Source organism: Chinchilla lanigera, unplaced genomic scaffold, assembly GCF_000276665.1.
Source record: "Chinchilla lanigera isolate Chin_1 unplaced genomic scaffold, ChiLan1.0 scaffold00055, whole genome shotgun sequence".
Lineage (NCBI taxonomy): Eukaryota > Metazoa > Chordata > Mammalia > Rodentia > Chinchillidae > Chinchilla > Chinchilla lanigera.
Window position 1 is genome coordinate 15,301,686 of NW_004955456.1, and position 16,365 is coordinate 15,318,050.

The 16,365-nt window shown below is 48.9% G+C and overlaps 1 protein-coding gene across 1 annotated transcript in view; it reads right to left on the bottom strand.

Moving 5' to 3' along the window:
• Cux1 (cut-like homeobox 1) overlaps positions 1-16,365 on the bottom strand; it is a gene marked incomplete in the record, with an annotated part of 344,274 nt that overhangs the window by 9,124 nt on the left and 318,785 nt on the right. Inside the window, 3 exon segments of the mRNA XM_013520550.1 lie at positions 1-193; positions 4,775-5,039; positions 11,044-11,232. Coding sequence (XP_013376004.1) covers positions 1-193; positions 4,775-5,039; positions 11,044-11,232 — 647 coding nt within the window.

The window sequence follows — 16,365 nt, forward strand, 5'->3', positions numbered from 1 at the left end:
GCCCGGCTCTTCTGCGTCGTCGGCGGTGGCGGTAGGGCCTGGGCCCTCGGCCGCCTCCACGCCGTCGCAACTGTCGCCCTCCGAGCTGGGTGCGGCGCGGCCACTCCGGGCCGATGGCGAGTCGCTGGCAGCGGCCTGGCCCTGGCTTCCGGCCTGAATTTCCTCAATGAACAGTTCCCTGCGGATCCGAGACCTGCGGGCGACAGAGGCGGGACAGGTGTAAGGCCCTCGCAGTGCACGGCCAGGCTCTCCCTGTGCCTGCTGCCCGTCCCCGCCACTGCGCAAGGGGCCTCCGGCCTCTGGGTTCCTGTCTGCCACCTTCGGCCTTGTTGGTTAGTGTTGGGCTTTGCCACACCCTCCTCTCCACCAAGCACAAGGTGGTATCGAAAAGTATGATGAAATGTGTAAATTAAAAACAGAATGATTACAGTAAAAGACACATTGCTATAAGTCCCTCCTCCAAATACTACTCCCCTTGCTTTGATTATCCCATTGTCCTTGGCACTTTGTGAAGCAGGTCTGGAAGTTCCCTTTCATGTCTTTAGTTATGCTATCATGGCTGCCTCTGTATCCTGAATTGATTCAAAGTAAAAAATAAATCGATGGTTTACTTTCACGGTTATTTTGACTTTGGGCAGAGGCCAGAAGTTGCACCATGCCAGATCCAGAGAATAAAGTGGATGAGGATGCACCATAATGCTTTTATGAGCCTGCCTTTCTGATGGATGGCAGCAGCATTTACCATATTTTTGATTACACCTCCTAAAGACTCATAAAAGAGGACTTCCAGAACTGCTTCAGAAAGTGGCAAGGATGATGGGGTGTTTTTGAAGTGAGGGGGAGTGTTTTGAAGGGAATTAAAATAATGAATTCTTAAAAAATTCACCATACATTTTGATTATATCACATTTCTTTCATCGCTGCCCCACTGTACCCCCAACTAGATTGTGCAGATAAGGTCATTTTATTCTGTGCACCTGGCCTGGCGCTCTATGTACAGTATCATACATGCTGACTGAATTAATAAACGGATCTGTGTGGTAATCACTGGGTCCTAGTGGAGGTGCCCCCGAGAGAATCAACTATTGGCCAGTCTCCAAGGTAGAAATCTACTTCCAACTCTGAGCCATGGAGAGATGGGAAGAGTAGGATTCTACCACGTTGTGTATTTTTTTCTAATTCCTTCCTCTAGGGAAGATGGGTCACTGGATCAAGCAGGAAGGAGACTAGTGTATGTTCCAATACATCAAGCAGATTTTAATCCAGCTGTGTGCAGCCTGCAGTGGGAAATGTGCTGTGATATTTTGCAGAGACACTGCTATCTATGGCAGACTGGGAGTTCACTCTCCCTTTTAAGAAAGGAAGCTGCCTCAGAGGCCCTAGCCTTCCAGGTCACAGTACAGGTTCAAAAACCTTTCCAGGTATTGCTTCCCAAGAGCTGAGAAAGCCTCTGGTAATGTGCACATGTCCCCTGGTGGAAAAGTGTCTTTGGGCAAGTTAGCACCAAGCCTGGCACAAAACCTCAGGGTTAGGTGTGCATGAGAATGTTGTCTGAGGGGCATATCATCAATAAATGGAATGTTTTTCAAGAGCCTTCTGAAAGTCAGGTTGTGTGCTGGCTGTGGACGGTGTGGAACCAGGGAGAAGACAGTTGTGGTTTGGTCCAGGTCCTCAGAACTCTGGGGTGGCTGTTAATATGTTTCTTAGATGCTTGCTTCCTGCACAGAGTGAGCTTAGACTCTTGTCCTGAAGATTTTTGAGCTTTGGTTTAGAAAGGTGGGGGACTGAGAATCCTATTCAAAGTCTCCAGGGATAACAAGACTTTTCCCCCTCCCTGGCGTACCTTGGGAAATGATCACTCCCTGGTGTTGTGCTGGGAGGGTGGCCCCACTCTTGACCGGCTTCCAGTCCTCTGGCAATGAGGACACCAGTGAGGGAGACCCCCCAAGTCTTGCCTGTTGGGAGGTGCAGACTCACATATGGTCCTAGCCGGGTTCAAATAGACTATGGGCATTGGGAGCTAGGTGAGTCTGGGTCTGCAATCTGGCTTTGCCACTTATTAGCTATGCAACTTGGGACAAATTAACTTGACCTCCTGAACTTGAAGTTTCTTGTCTGAAAAACATGGAGGACAGTATCTTCCTTGTAGAAATGTTATAAAGATTAAATAAAATATTAAATGTGTAATATTTGGCACAAAGTAGAGAAGAACAAGTCACTGTCCTTATCCCCAGCTGCTTTGTGAATGAGAGAAAGCTAGCTCCAAGTACTTGGCAGGGGTGGAAGAGATACCATTGGGTACAGGGCATTGGGCCTGGGGTTCCACCCACCCTTTTCTATAAAATAGACCCATACTGCTTGAGTGCTGGCTGGAGGATTAAATGAGCTGCTACAGCTATAAAAACTTGTGGCCCAGTGTCTAGCACATAAGATGTGCTCAGCAGAGAGGAGATTCATCCTTTTTAGCCTGGACTTATCTCCATGTTTGTGAGGAATATTCTTTTCCATCTACAGGATGAGGTTCCAGGAGTGGTTCTGGTTATTTTTTAAATTAACTAGTTCACTTTATTTGGGTGCTGGGGATCGAAGCCAGGACCTTCCATATGCTAAGCACACACTCTACCGCTAAGCTACTCCTGAATGACCCAGTGCACACTTCTCATTTGCCCTGTTTTGTTGCTTGTCAAGTTTATCTCTAGTTCAATCGTACTTTCTAGCCCTGCTTGTCTCATCCCTCGTCTTGGACAATCTTGGAGCTTTTCAATCTCTGCAGCCGAGGCTTATTCTCCCATTTGACTTGGCCCAGCTGGCTTTGTTGTGGTTATGGGTATACTTTTTTTGTGTTTTTTTTTTTTTTTTTTTCCTGGTACTGGCAATCGAACTCACGACCTCGCACTTGCCAGGCAGGCGCCATGCTGCTGAGCTAAAAACCCCAGCCCCTGTTGGGGTTATGGATGGAGGGCCCACCCTTGGCTCACTTGCTCAGTGTGGAGGTAGTACTGCTATTTCTCCTCCCTCTCCTTTTCCCTGTGTTTTTTCCAGGGGTGGACAGTTGAATTTGCTTGTGCTAAATGTACAAGGAGACATCTTCATAATGATGCGCTGGCCACCAGGCAGTGGGCATTGCTGTAACTGTCAGAGGTGAGCAAGACAAGGGACAGCAGCTGGGAAATGCAAGGGAAGGTGCCCTGGCCAGGAGGCTGTGGGGGACCTGGGAAAAGGAGCCCTGGCAGGACAGGGGAATGGTCTGGAGATGGTCTAGCAATCAGCAGCCTGTGTCCAGATCTCAGAGCTCTAGAGCTCCATGTGCTTCTCTGTGACAGTGAGAGTCACACTACTTTCCTGAAGGTGCACAGTATGTAGCACATTTTCTAATGCACCTTTGTCACTGGAGTGTGACAAAGGGACTGCGTGGTGCCTGGCCAGTAGGTACTGTGGCGAACCTGGCCCCCATTTCTGTTCACTCTCCTTTATTTCACTTCCTACTCTGATGTGTCCCTTCAAGGGATAGGGACTCTGACCCTGACTTCTGGCCTCCTCCTGCCTGTTCCATCTGACTGCTGATGAGGGATAAACAAGCTGGTCTGCCCAGCTCCGGTGCCCTTTTTGTCCCTGAAGGAGCCAGCCTGCACAGCGAGGCTGCTGGGGGCTAGTGCTGCCTTGATGGAACACTTTGCCTGGTGCCAAGTCCCCTCAAACCTTGTACTGAGCAGCCGTTGATTAACTCAGCCTTTATGGGTAATGAGCGTGTGGTCTGGTTCCTATCTAACATTTAAAAATTTTCCCATTTCTTCAGAATCTGGGGAGCCCCACCAGAACTTGTGAATGGAAAGAGTCCAGTCAGAGATACAGGACCCTCCCTCAGGGCATGTAACTATCTGTGGTCCTCTGTGACACTTATTAGAGGCAAGCAGTTGCCAGGACTTCCACCCACAGTGGCCAAAAGTGTGCCACCCATGGTTTAACCAGGAGCACTTACCCCAGTTTTAATTTGGCATTAATTTGGGAATAGTCACTAATAGGATTCTTGGTTGCCAAAAGCAGGGAGTCTGGCTATAGCTGAGACTGATTCAGCTTCCGGATTCCCTTGCTTTCTTCCAAACCATTTCTCCCAGCCTACTCAGCTCTACTGGGAGGGCAGTTGGCCCTGCTCTGTGTAGGAGAGGCACTCAAACCCTCTGTGTTTTGCCCTACAAGATGAAGATGCCACTGTATCCCTGATGCAAGTGGTGAGGAGCGAGGGGTGTGAAGTTGGTTAAAACAATCTAGTAGATGCTCAACGAACCTTTGTTAACTCATGCACTTTCCCACAGGAAAGGCTATTAAATGATTTAATTACAAAGTAATCAAACTGCTTTAGAAAACAATACTATGAAAGACCCTGAGAATGCATCACATTATTCTCCCATTTGACTTGGCCCAGCTGGCTTTGTTGTGGTTATGGGTATACTATGGACTAAGTGTTGGATCACGGATGTCTATATGCCCCGTGACTAAAGTGTAGCTCAGAGGTGATTTTTGGACTGGACTGGTGTGGCAGATAAGGACTGCTGCTAACTACCGGATGCTGATGGAGCAGATTTGGCCCTACATCTTTGGAGACAGAAACTCTAAAGGGGAGCCCCAACTAACTGGCCATGTGTGGGCCCTCAGTTGCCCTGAGTGCTGGGGCCAAGTCTAGAGCACTGTTCCCAGGTACTGTGCATGGCCACTGTCCCTGGTGTGGCCCAGCCTGCTCCTAGGGCAGGGGCTCCAGATGGTGGCAGGGTCGCACCTGTAGTTGTGAAACCAGTTGATGACGGTGCTGGTCTTCAAGTTGAGTTGGGTGGCGAGCTCCTCAATGGTTTTGGGGGATGGGTATGGCTTCTGCTGATAAGCTCGTTTCAGGGCTTCCTTCTCCTCAGGAGCCAGCACCACTCGGGGTTTCTTCAGCTGGTGTTGTGGCTGCGGGCTGGCACCCTGGCTGTAGTCAATACCCACGGATGGGGGCTCACAGGGCTGGCTGTCACTGACTGAGCTGTGCCTCCGCTTCATGTAGGCTGTGGAGGGGAGAGGGCAGGGTGAGGTCAATGTCATGCTGGGAAGTGGCACAAAGCCCCTGGTCCCTGCAAGCACAGTGGTGTGTTGGTGGTCTACAGTTATATTTCTTCTTTGTTTTCTTTTTGTAGTTCTGGAATTGAATGCAGGGCCTTTGCACCAAGCTCCATCTCTAGCCCTTTTTTTTTTTTTTTTTTTTTTTTTTTTTTTTCTCCGGTACCGGGAACTGAACTCACGACCTTGCGTTTGCCAGGCAGGTGCTTTGCCGCTGAGCTAAATCCCCAGCCCCCTCTAGCCCTTTTTCTTTTCTTGTCTTTTTTTAAAATTTTAAAACAGGGTCTTACTCAGTCACTGAGTTGTCTAGGCTAGGCTTAAACTTGTGAGCCTTCTGCTTCAGCCTCTCAGATTGCTGGGATTATAGGTATGTGCCACCATTTCTGGCTTTAAAGTTACATTTATATCTCAAGATATTTGCACTTAGTCAGCTGTGGTGGCGTATGCCTGTAATCCTAGCACTTGGGAGGCCGAGGGAGGAGGATCAAGAGTTCAAGCCCAGCCTAGGCTACATAGCAAGGCCCTGAGTAAAAAAGCCCCCCTAACACCAAACTAAACGATACTGAACTGAACCGAACCGAACCAGAAAACACCTGCACTAGAACTCTGCTGTCCCAGGGCACATACACCGAGACCCTGCTCAGTGTCACATGGGGTGACTGCTGTTGTCACACAGCTTGGCGTTCAGTTAGGGGTACAGATGAGCAAGCGCACTGGTGTGTCATGGGGAGGCAGATGCGGGGCACTGTGGAGGGACACTGAGGGAGAGCCAGGACCTGGCCTGGGGTGGAGCCTGAGGGGGCTTCCAGAAGAGAAGATGCTTAGAGTGCATCTTTGCAGAGAGGGGTTAGCCAGGAGACAGGCCATGAGGCAGAAGAAGGCAGGGGCTGCTCACTCGGACTGCAGCACGAGTGTGTGCAAAGACAGGTGGGAAAGTGTGTTTCTGTGCATGTGTGCACAGATGATGGGAGTGATAGGAGCAGCTGTAGGACATGAAACCTGATCTGTACCTTGTGGGCCACAGGTGGAAATGAAAAAAGCTTGGCCAAGGAGCTCAGAAGAATGGCCTGGGCCAGCGAGATGAACTGGGGAGGCCCAAGAACAGAAAGTGCAGCCACGGTCCTGACATAGATGAGAAAAAGGGCCCAAATGGAAATCTAGCAAGCATCAGCACACTGGGATGCTCCCCGGGAGAAGTCTCAAAAGCCACAGAGGGACAGGAGGAAAGCCAGGGGACTGTGGTGTTCCAAAAGGGACACGGGCACCTCGAGGGAGAGATGGCTAGCAGTGCCAATGGCTGCAGAAAGGAACACTGGCCTGGGCTCCCAGGATGACTTTTAGAATCTAGTGACCAGAGGAGAACTGAAGATTTGGGGAATTTTGGTGAGCAGACTGTGGCACTGTGGGAGCAAAAGCTGAATGGTTTACAGGAGGGGAGGAAGCCAAGGTCACGGGCATGAATTACGTTGAGAGGCCAGATCATTAAATAGCAAGAGACAGGATGGCTTCTGGGGGGAAATCCAGGGCTGAGCATAGTACTTTTTGTTTTTTCTTTTTTTTGCAGTACTGGGGATTGAACCCAGGGTCTCCACACTAAGCTACATTCCCAGTCCTTTTATTTGTTTATTTTTATTTTGAGGCAGGATCTAAATTGCTAAGTCACCCAGGCTGGGCTCAAACTTGTAATCCTCCTGCCTCAGCTTCCCAGAGTGCTAGGATAACAGATGGGTGTGAGCATGGCTAGCTTACTGTGGGTACTTAAAGGCAAGAGTGTGCACAGACTGTTTCTAGGCTGAGGGGGAAGAGATAGCAGAGAAAGGGCTAGTGATGCTGGTGCACAAGCTGGGTCATAGAAGGCATGTGAGGATGGATCCTGAGTGGGAACAGGGTAGGAGGAGGGAGGCAGGGCCACCACCTCCCTGTCTTTATGATGCAGGAAGATGGGAGGAAGGAATCTGAGGAGAGGAGTCTTGGGGTATGATATGGGGAGGGCTGGTCAGGACTGGGGAGCAGTACTAGGGGCTCCACAGAAGCTGGAGGTACCAAATGGAGACAGTACCAGCCCAGGCAGTGTGGACCAAAGAGTTCAGGAAGATGGGTAAAGAATGGCTGGGGCGCACATGGAAGGAGTGGAAAGATGTGGGGGCAGAAGCACCATGTCCAGAGGATGAAGGTGTGCCTGTGGTTGTGGGGTGCCGGGCAGAGGGGGCAGGCAGGGGTAGGGTATGCGGGCCAGGGGTTGTTTGAGGTCTGAGTGCCATCAAGAGTGTAGGGCTGTCCTGGGTAAGGTGGAATGAAGAGAGATGCCAGGGCAGGATGGTCAGAGAGGTGGGTACCTGAGTTTAAGATGTAGATGGTAGAGTAATTTGGGGTGACAGACAGGTTCAGACAGTACAACTCAGGGACCAAGGGCTGAGTGGTTCTGTCAAGTCTTCTGGATGGGCAGAGGCAGGGGCTGGTGTGGAGGAAGTGATCCCTGGCCATGGTCTTGAGAAAAAGACAGGAGCAGGGGGCTGGTGGATGATAGAGGTGGGAAGGGGACATGACAAAGTCCAGCCTGCTGGGAGTACTTCCAGACAGTGGGGTGCTGACCAGGAAGACGACGCTGGGGCAGGGTCCTAGCCTGTGGGAGACATGTGGCCTGCTTGGAGGTAAAGGAAGGACCGCAGGCGAGGACCTGTGGCTCACCTGTCTTTTTCCTGCAGTCAGGGATGGGGAGAAGGTGGTGGAGGTGTGACAAGGCTTGGAGATGTGGGGGTTGGGGGAGTGCTGTTGCCTGGGGACCTGCCTGAGGACATAGGGCAGGGACACAGGGGTAGGGACTGCTGGAGCTCAGGTTCTGGGGTACACTGTTGCTGCCCACCAGGCTTCAAGTCCAAAGCCATGGGCTGCTTTCACAGAGGAACGTTTCTCACTGCAGGTCCTGATGGACTGAGTTAGGAATATGGTCTGAAATTCCTTACCGGCTCTTTTGAGAGATGGAAGATATGACAGAGTGCTTAAATTCAAGGGACATGAGGCATGAAGAGCTACTAGTGTTACTGTCAGCAGCTGTAGCTGTTGCTAATCATCTATTCCTGAGTCACGCTCTGGGCCATTATTCCAGAGGCTTCATCTGGGGTCACACAGTGGGTAAATGAGGGGACAGAGACCTGACCTAAATCTGCCAGGGAAGAGCTGCAGCCCTGCCTGGTGGTGGCCAGGCCCTATCCTGGCCCTACAGGGCCGCAGCAGGGGAGTAGGCCCAGTCAGTGTCTCTGGGAGCCACAGTGAGCTGGCGGACACACACTCAGGTCTCTAATCATGTCAGGGAGCAGATCAGATTGCAAGGGTCAGTCCTGGGCCACCAAGGCACTGTGAGCACGTGAGTGTGTACCGACATGTGCTGTTGAATGCACAGACAGGTTGGTTTAAGGGTTACCTCATGATAGGAACAGAAAAGCAGATGGCAGAGTACAGAAAAGGGGAAAAAAAAAGGAAAAAAACTTTAGAGTTCACAGGAAAAATCAGTGCTTTATAGAAGAAAAGGAAGCATACAAATCAGATTCCCTGCCGCAGAATTTTCAAGTTAGGGTGAGACTAGGGGCATTATTTGTTTTGAATGAAATCAAATTAATAACTCTTTCTGAACTCTTATTAGACTGAGTATATTCTTTCTAATCCTTATTACCTGGAGAAGTTAGCATTTTAGTCTCATTTCTGAGGGCAGGAATTTAGGCTACAGAGTTACTTAACTTACTTGCCATTTTATTCTTAGGACTAGGAAACAGTAGAGAAGGTGAATCTCCCCAAGGGAAAATGGTTCTACAGTCTAGTCCAAGGCCAGACAGAGGAACTGGACTGCCCGGTGCTGCGATCCTTTCCCATGAAGGGCTGCCTAGGAGCTGAGGGAAGGATTGGGCTCCAGCCCCTGCTGTGTGACTGAAGGGGCTGGCAAAGGCTTCTCTAGTTAGTCCAGGATGCCTGGGCTAGAGGGGACCTGGAATGTTGGGAAGCCTGGCCATGCACAGACAGTGACTCTTTTGTGACACAAGATGGCGCCAGAGCTCATGTAGAAGGAAGTGCAGAGAACTGGGAAGTCTGCAGATCTGTCTGGAGGGCAGGAGTCCTTTTTTAGTGGTCTAGGATATCAGAAGGGATGGGACTGATCAGTGCTCGCTCCCTGGCACTGACAGCAGCCACCTCAAGTACACTGCGGTGGACACTGCCTCTCAAGGGGACTGTGATACTGTTTGAAACTCAGCAATGGGTAGACCGGGTTCTTGGTGCCATTCTCCCTACTTCTGTTTATCCTTGAAACTTTCCAGTCAGTAGAAAAGTCGGGGAACGACAAGGCACAAGGCCTCTGAAGCTTGTGACACTGCATGGAGCTGCCCAAGGGGCTGTAGCTTGTGTCAGCACCTCAGTGCACTCATCTGGCCAGAGCTGGGCAGAGGGCCTGGGATGGGTGGAAGCTACGACCTAGACCTATCACAAGTGGGGAGCAGTGGTGCCCGGGGTGCCAGGGTGGCAGGCTCTCAGCATATGTAAAAGTACTGCTTAGTGCCAGGTATCCCTGTGGGTAATGTCTGCTCTGGTCATGCCAGCTTCAGGTTGGTTTCTGAAGGCCCAGAGCATCTTTACTGGATGTTAGCATCTACGCTGGCTATAGCAATGTGGATTAAGTGAGACATCGGGCACAGTGCCTGGTAAACAGGAAGCTGGGAGATCTGTGTCTCTTAGGCCCAGGCCAGGGAGAGGGCATTGGGGACTCCAGCTCCAGGGAACCAGCCTTTTCCCTGTTTGGGTGACAATAGTGTGCTTGGCCAGAGACTCTGCTAGTGAATGAGGGGGCCATATCCTGGGCTCTCACTCACCGGCTCAGGTGCCCTGGGGTGAGGACAGGCAGGGCCATTGGGCCCACCTCAGATGGCTGCTCTACATTAGGTGCTCTGCATGAGCTGCTCAGGGAGGGTTGTCACAGCTAGCACTGAGCCTCCACACCTAAGGAATTTGGATTCAGCTGCCCAGTGGGCTCATAGCATTGTGGGTAAGGGGGGACCAGGGGACCTATGGGGTGAACTAGCACTCAGGAACTACAAACCAAGTGACCTAGGATCTTCTCCACTGAACTGCTTCCCCTTTGGGCTTTTGAGACAGGATTTTACTATGTAGCTTAGGCTGGATCCTCCTGCCTCAGCCTCCCGAGTCCTGGGATGACATGTGTATGCCACCATGCCCAGCCATCCCTTTGGACTTTTTCCTGTGCTGTGGCTTACAGGGTGCAGGAAGGATACCAGCTATATTTGAGACTGCGCCTGGGTGCTTCTATAGCTTCTCCCCAAGGAAGAATGGCTCCTCAGAGGCCAGAAATTAAATGGAAGGAAGATCGCTTCAGGCAGCAATATGCTCTGCTGCTTTCCAGGCTGGCTTACCTTAGGAGTAACCTCTAACCTTTCTGAACCTGAGTTTCCTGATCTGCTAAATGCATCTCTCTCTCTGTTTTTGTTTTATTGAGAAAGAGTCTCACTATGTAGCCTAGGCTAGCCTTGAACTTGAGGTGATCCTCCTGCCTCAGACTCCCGAATGCTGAGATTACAGGTGTGCGCCACTACACCTGGTTAAATGGATTTCTTAATGAGCTCTCCAGTAATACTTGAAAGCCTCTTGCATTTGTACCTGTGCAGTAGATGCTGTGATACCTTACCCAGATGGCAGAGGATGACAAGCAAACAGCTACTCTGCTCTGCCTGCAGTGCTAAGAAATCTTTCTATTCAGGCCACTGACCAGAAAGTGATGAATCTTTCCAGGCCTCTAAGGTCCATGTTGACTGATGCTGTCTGAGACCCTTTGTCTGCCTCATAGTGCCTTGGTCAGGGATCAGTGTCCTCTCTGGCCCCGTGTGGAAGACATAAGGAAATGACTGTCTGTGAGCTTTGAGGCACACCACTGGGTACAGGGTGGACACTCACCTTTCTTCTCCATCCGCTTCATGTCCATCAGCTTCTCCACGTTGTTGGGGTCATTGAGCCACACCTGCATCCGGACGAAGGGCTCCCGTCCCTTTAGGCTGAGCTTATGCCAGGGCTTTGGGCGGGCAAGGAGGTCAGATACAGAGCCTTGGGTGAGCCCCAGAATTGTCTCCCCAAATAAGCGCTGACCTGGGGGGGAGACAGAACCAAGAAACAGTCACTAAGAAGCAGGGATCTGAGAGGGTAAGTTCATGTCAAAGTTAAAAATTAGACACAGGTCTGTAGTCCCAGCACTCTAGGAGGCTGAGGCAAGAGGATCCCATGTCTGAGCACAGCCTGAGCAACTTAAGAGCTTAGTGAGACCCTATCTGAAAAACAAATGAACCAACCAACCAACCAACCAAGCCCAACCCCCCAAAAAACCAAAAACCAAAAAAAACCAATCATACACAGGGCTGGATGGTCTAGAATATGGCCAGTGGGGGCCTGTCTGTAGAAACATTTCTTCCTCCCGCGCCCGTGCCAGTGCTGGGAAATGAACCCAGGGCCTCCTGCATGCTAGCCAGGTGCTCTACCACTGAGCCACATCCTAGCCCCAAAATACTTCTCTAGCTAGACTTTTAGCTGCTCCACTGGTGAAGCAGGTGGCATTACATTCTTGTCCTATATATACAAAGCACATGACACCTTTGTCAGAAAAGCCTCTGGGCGCTGGCAGAACCCAGCCTGGACACCTGCAGCTTTTCTCAGAGTCAGTTCCATTCCTAAGTGCAGGTCTGGAGGTGAAGCAGCATGTGGAGACCTCTCTGGGCAGCCCCTAACTAGAGGCTGTCTGTGGTCCTTTCATGATTAGCAAGGTTGCAGGTCTTGCTGAGAAAACAGGGCACCTGACCCAGGGTCACAGCTGGAAGTAGGCGGCGACTGCTTCCCACTCTGTGGTTGAAAGGAGGCCATTTCCAATTGTAGTCTACGCTGACTTTGCTGAGTGCAGCTGAGACTGGATCAAACCCCTTTCCTGGGTACCTTTTCTTCTACCAGGCAGGGCGAGCAGCCCGCTTCCTGGGTTGATCAGAGGGCACTGGGTTGTGATGAGCATGGTAGCACTAAGTCTGCAATGCTCATTGGGGGCTTAAAAGAAAGGCTCGATTCTCTGAGAGCCACTGTGCTGCGGGTAAAGAGAGCCACTGCTTTTAAAGCTGTAAGTTAGAAATCTGTGATGACCCAAAAGACCTGATGGAAGAGCTTGAATGAACAGGAATTACTAAGTGGAAACACAGACTGGGTCCAGAGAGGCCAGTGTTTAGGCTGCCAAGGTGTCCAGAACCTGGTGTGCTGAGGCACAGAGAGCCTATTACCTGCAGCAGCAGGAGACCCTGTGGCCACTCCCTCCACGTGTGAAATGAAAACATCCACCTGGGCTCTCAGAGACAGCACAGAATACCATAAAACATGGGCCTCTTAAGTCAAAGTTTACTTCGTGGGAAGTTTATTGCTTTCAATTTGAGACACTAAGTTTTTTTTTTTAATGAGTTATTTTAACTTAAATTTATTGGGGCTAGCAGGGTGCAGCTCAATGGTCAGGTGCTTGCCTAGCATGTATAAGGCCCTGGGTTCCTTCCCCAAAAAGGTAAAAAACTTAAGGAACAATTAAACAAAGTAAGAATTTAGTGATTTTGTAAATGTGTCATTTTTTTGTTTTTTAAAATTTTACACCAGTGAGACAATACAGTGCTTACACATGCAGGTCTGATTTATTTCACTTATGAGTATGGATTCTAGTTGTGCCCATTTACCTATAAAAGCCTTGAGTTTATCTTCCTTTATAGCTGAGTAATATTCTGTTATATAAAAATACCACAACTTTTTTATCCATTCCTCAGCTGATGGGCATTTGGGTTGCTTCCACAATTTAGCTATTACAAATTGTGCTGCTATAAACATGGGTGCACATGTATCACTGTGTATGATGTTTTTAGTTCTTCTGGGAAAATACTCAGAAGGGGAATAGCTGGGTTGAATGGGACCTCTAGTCCTAGTTTACTGAGGAATCTCCAAACTGATTTCCACAGCAGTCTCACCAGTCCACACTCCCACCAGCAGTGGAGAAGGGTTCCTTTTCTTCCACATCCTTGCCATACCGTATTGTCTCACTAGTGTAAGAACCTGAAAGACTGAATAAAACCTAAAACGTAGAGCAGATATTGTGAAAGGGGAAAAATGCTCAAAAGGAAAGAACAACTGGGATGAGGGAAAAGAGAAAAGAAGGGAAAAAATATGTGTATCTATATACACAGGATAGCTAAGATAGTTGTACTACCAATTTCTATGGATTTATTGAAAGGAATGTTTAATTGTTTGATCAGTCTTACATGGCTATATTTATTTATCTGAGTAACTAATTTGTTTATCTGAGTAACCAATTTGTATTACATATCAATACGTAATACAACAACCATTGTTAATTTCCTATCACCTTGTCTGAAATTCTGTATTACTTGTATTGTTTATGTGTTATTTTGTAAATGTATGTATGTTTGTTAATATGTTTTTGCTTTTATCTTTAAAATAAAAAAAAAATAAACTTTTAGTTTAGCCTATAAATGTCCCAAGTCCTTTTTGGTGTTTTGTTATGGCTGTTTTAAATAAATTTTATTAATTCTAATTAGGTGAACTAATCTCTTTTGATCCCAAACAGCTCATTTTGTCAGGACAGCCATGTGGATGAACAGGTAGTTACTATTTGGCCTTCCTAGTTGTGTGAAGGGGAGAAAAAAGAAAAGATCAAGTAGTTAACCTTGGAAAAGTATTACTGAGAGATTTCCTAGCCATGGCTCTCAACTGTTTTTGGGTCACAGATATGTTTGAAAACCTGAAGAGAGCTATAGACTTTTACCCCATAAAATGTGACTCTGCATGTCATCGCAAAGGACAGATCCACACCCACTCCACAAAGGTGGCAAGACCTCAGGTGGAGTGGGGAGGAAGCCCTGGCCTTCACTTAGGGCCATTACTAATTCAGCTGTGAAGAGGCCCCTCAGTACTCAGAACTCCACTAAGGCCCCCTTGGGAAGGCAGCCGTTTTCCCTACCTGCATAACTAAGCCCATTTTGAGCAACCGCAGAGCTTGCTTTTGACCAGTGTGTTCAGGTGATTTGTTGTGGAGTTTTCCTGAAAGTTCCTCCTCCATGAGAAGGCAACTGTTTGGTGAGAAAACTCTTATGCTCAGATTGCTGATTCATACTTTGCAGTGTCTGAAAATTCCACAGGCCAGTGGAGTGTGGCCCTGGCTGCACATAACCAGTGCAAGATTCTGGCCAAGGTGGGGACATAGATGGCAATACTGAGGAGGAGGTTTTAGTGTTTGTCTACAATCTCGTAACTGCGAACCTACAATGTACGAGTTTTAAAATGAGAATGTCCTTCAGTTGGTTCTCAGTGTTGACATGAAATGATGCTTCTTATCTGGGAGTGGAGAGTGATACCATTCACACCTGGCCTACTTCCTTGGACTTAGAACAAGGCTGTAAAGGCGGGGGTTACTTGAGTGTAGGAATCCCTGCACATTTTAATAACTGATGAACATACGACATTTGGGCCAAGTTCTACAGTAACAACTACACTTTCTTTTCTTTGTATATGTGTGTCCTGGGGACTGAGCCCAGGGCCTTTGCACTGAGCTACATCCTCAGCCCCCTTTTAATTTTTAATTTTGAGACGTCTTGCTAAATTGCCCAAGCTAGGCTTGAACTTGAAATCTTTCTGCCTCAGCCTCCCAGGGTATTGGGATTATAGGTATGTGCCACCACATACATTTTCATTGTATGAACTGATTAAAAATGTTCTCAGTTGATATTCCTTTTTCTGTGCTGGTTTGGACAATGGACTATACAAAGTGTATAGAGGGGAGGCCTCAACCAGATTAAGTGAGCTGCAGGTCATCATGCAGACCTTACAGGAACTCAGCTGTTCCCTTTTTGCTCGCTGGGAAGGACAGCAGCTCTGTAGGTATCTCAGCATGGCTTGCAGCCAAGAATGCTGCTCCTCATGTTGATGTGTCCACCCGGGAAATAAGGACACGAGGATTTGGGGACTGGCTGCTTTCCTTTGCTGTGCTCTGCCCAGGTCAGCCCTGTACTGTCAACATAGCATGGCAGGGGCCACGGTGGTGTGAAATGACAAAACACCACACTTTTAGGGCCACAACTGCTGTCCAGTGGTGACAAAGTACATGTCAGGCAAACGACCTGGGTGTGACACTGTGGGAGGGTGACACACTGTTCTCTAGGGCTGCCCTATCTTCATGAGGCAGTGGGAACAATAACAGTAATATTGGATGATTACCAACTGCTAGAACTGCTGCTACTCATTACTCCAGCCTTCCAGAGGGGCTCAGGGTGCAAGCAGCAGGCTCCATACCCACATACAATGAGTGGAACTGAGCTGCTTGGATCCCTCTACAAAGCCACTGGATGCTGCAGGGCTGAGCTGTCCTGCCCAATGCTGGCACCCACCATGGGTCTGGGGCTCTGCTGGTGTACCTTGATATCCCCCTGGTCTGCTCTGGCCCACAGGCTATCTTCATGGGGGTCCCAAAAAGGGGTGTGCACAAGTGTGGAGCGGGCTGGGATGGACCTGTAGGGCTGTGGCTCCCTTATGACCCCCCAGTGTTCATAGTTGTAGGATGTTGCCATCTTTCTTTGTCCAGGCTGGACTTGAATGTGTGATCCTCTCGCCTCCGGCTCCCAGAGTGGTGGGATTATAGGTATGCTCCACCATACCTGGCCCATAAGAAAGGCCTGAAATGAGCCTTATAAGAAGCCTGAAATGAGCAGGTGTGTCTAACTTGTGGCCTGTAGGTTGACTATGCCAGTTTTAATAAAATATACAAACAATAAAGGGAGTTTTGTTACTTTTACATATTAGCTATGTTATATATTTTATATGTGGCCTAACACAGTTCCTCTTCACTAAATGTGGCCTAGGCAAGCCAAGTGTGTCCAACTTGCGGCCCACACGCTGGACATGCCTGGAGCTATTTTATTTTACTTATTTAATTTTTTGGGGGGTGGCATTTGGGATTAAATTTGGGGCCTTCACACTAAGCTATGTGCCAGCTTTTTTATTTTTTGTTTTGAGACAAGATCTTGCTAAATTGCCCAGGTTGGGCGTGAACTTGTGATCCTCTTGCCTCAGCCTCCTAGAGGGATTTGAGGCATGTTCCACCATGCCTGACTTGGCTACAACTTTAAACCTTTTGGCTGGCTCTGCCTGAAGCTCCTTTTACCCCAAGACCTCAATCAGGAAATGACTTGCTGGTATCTG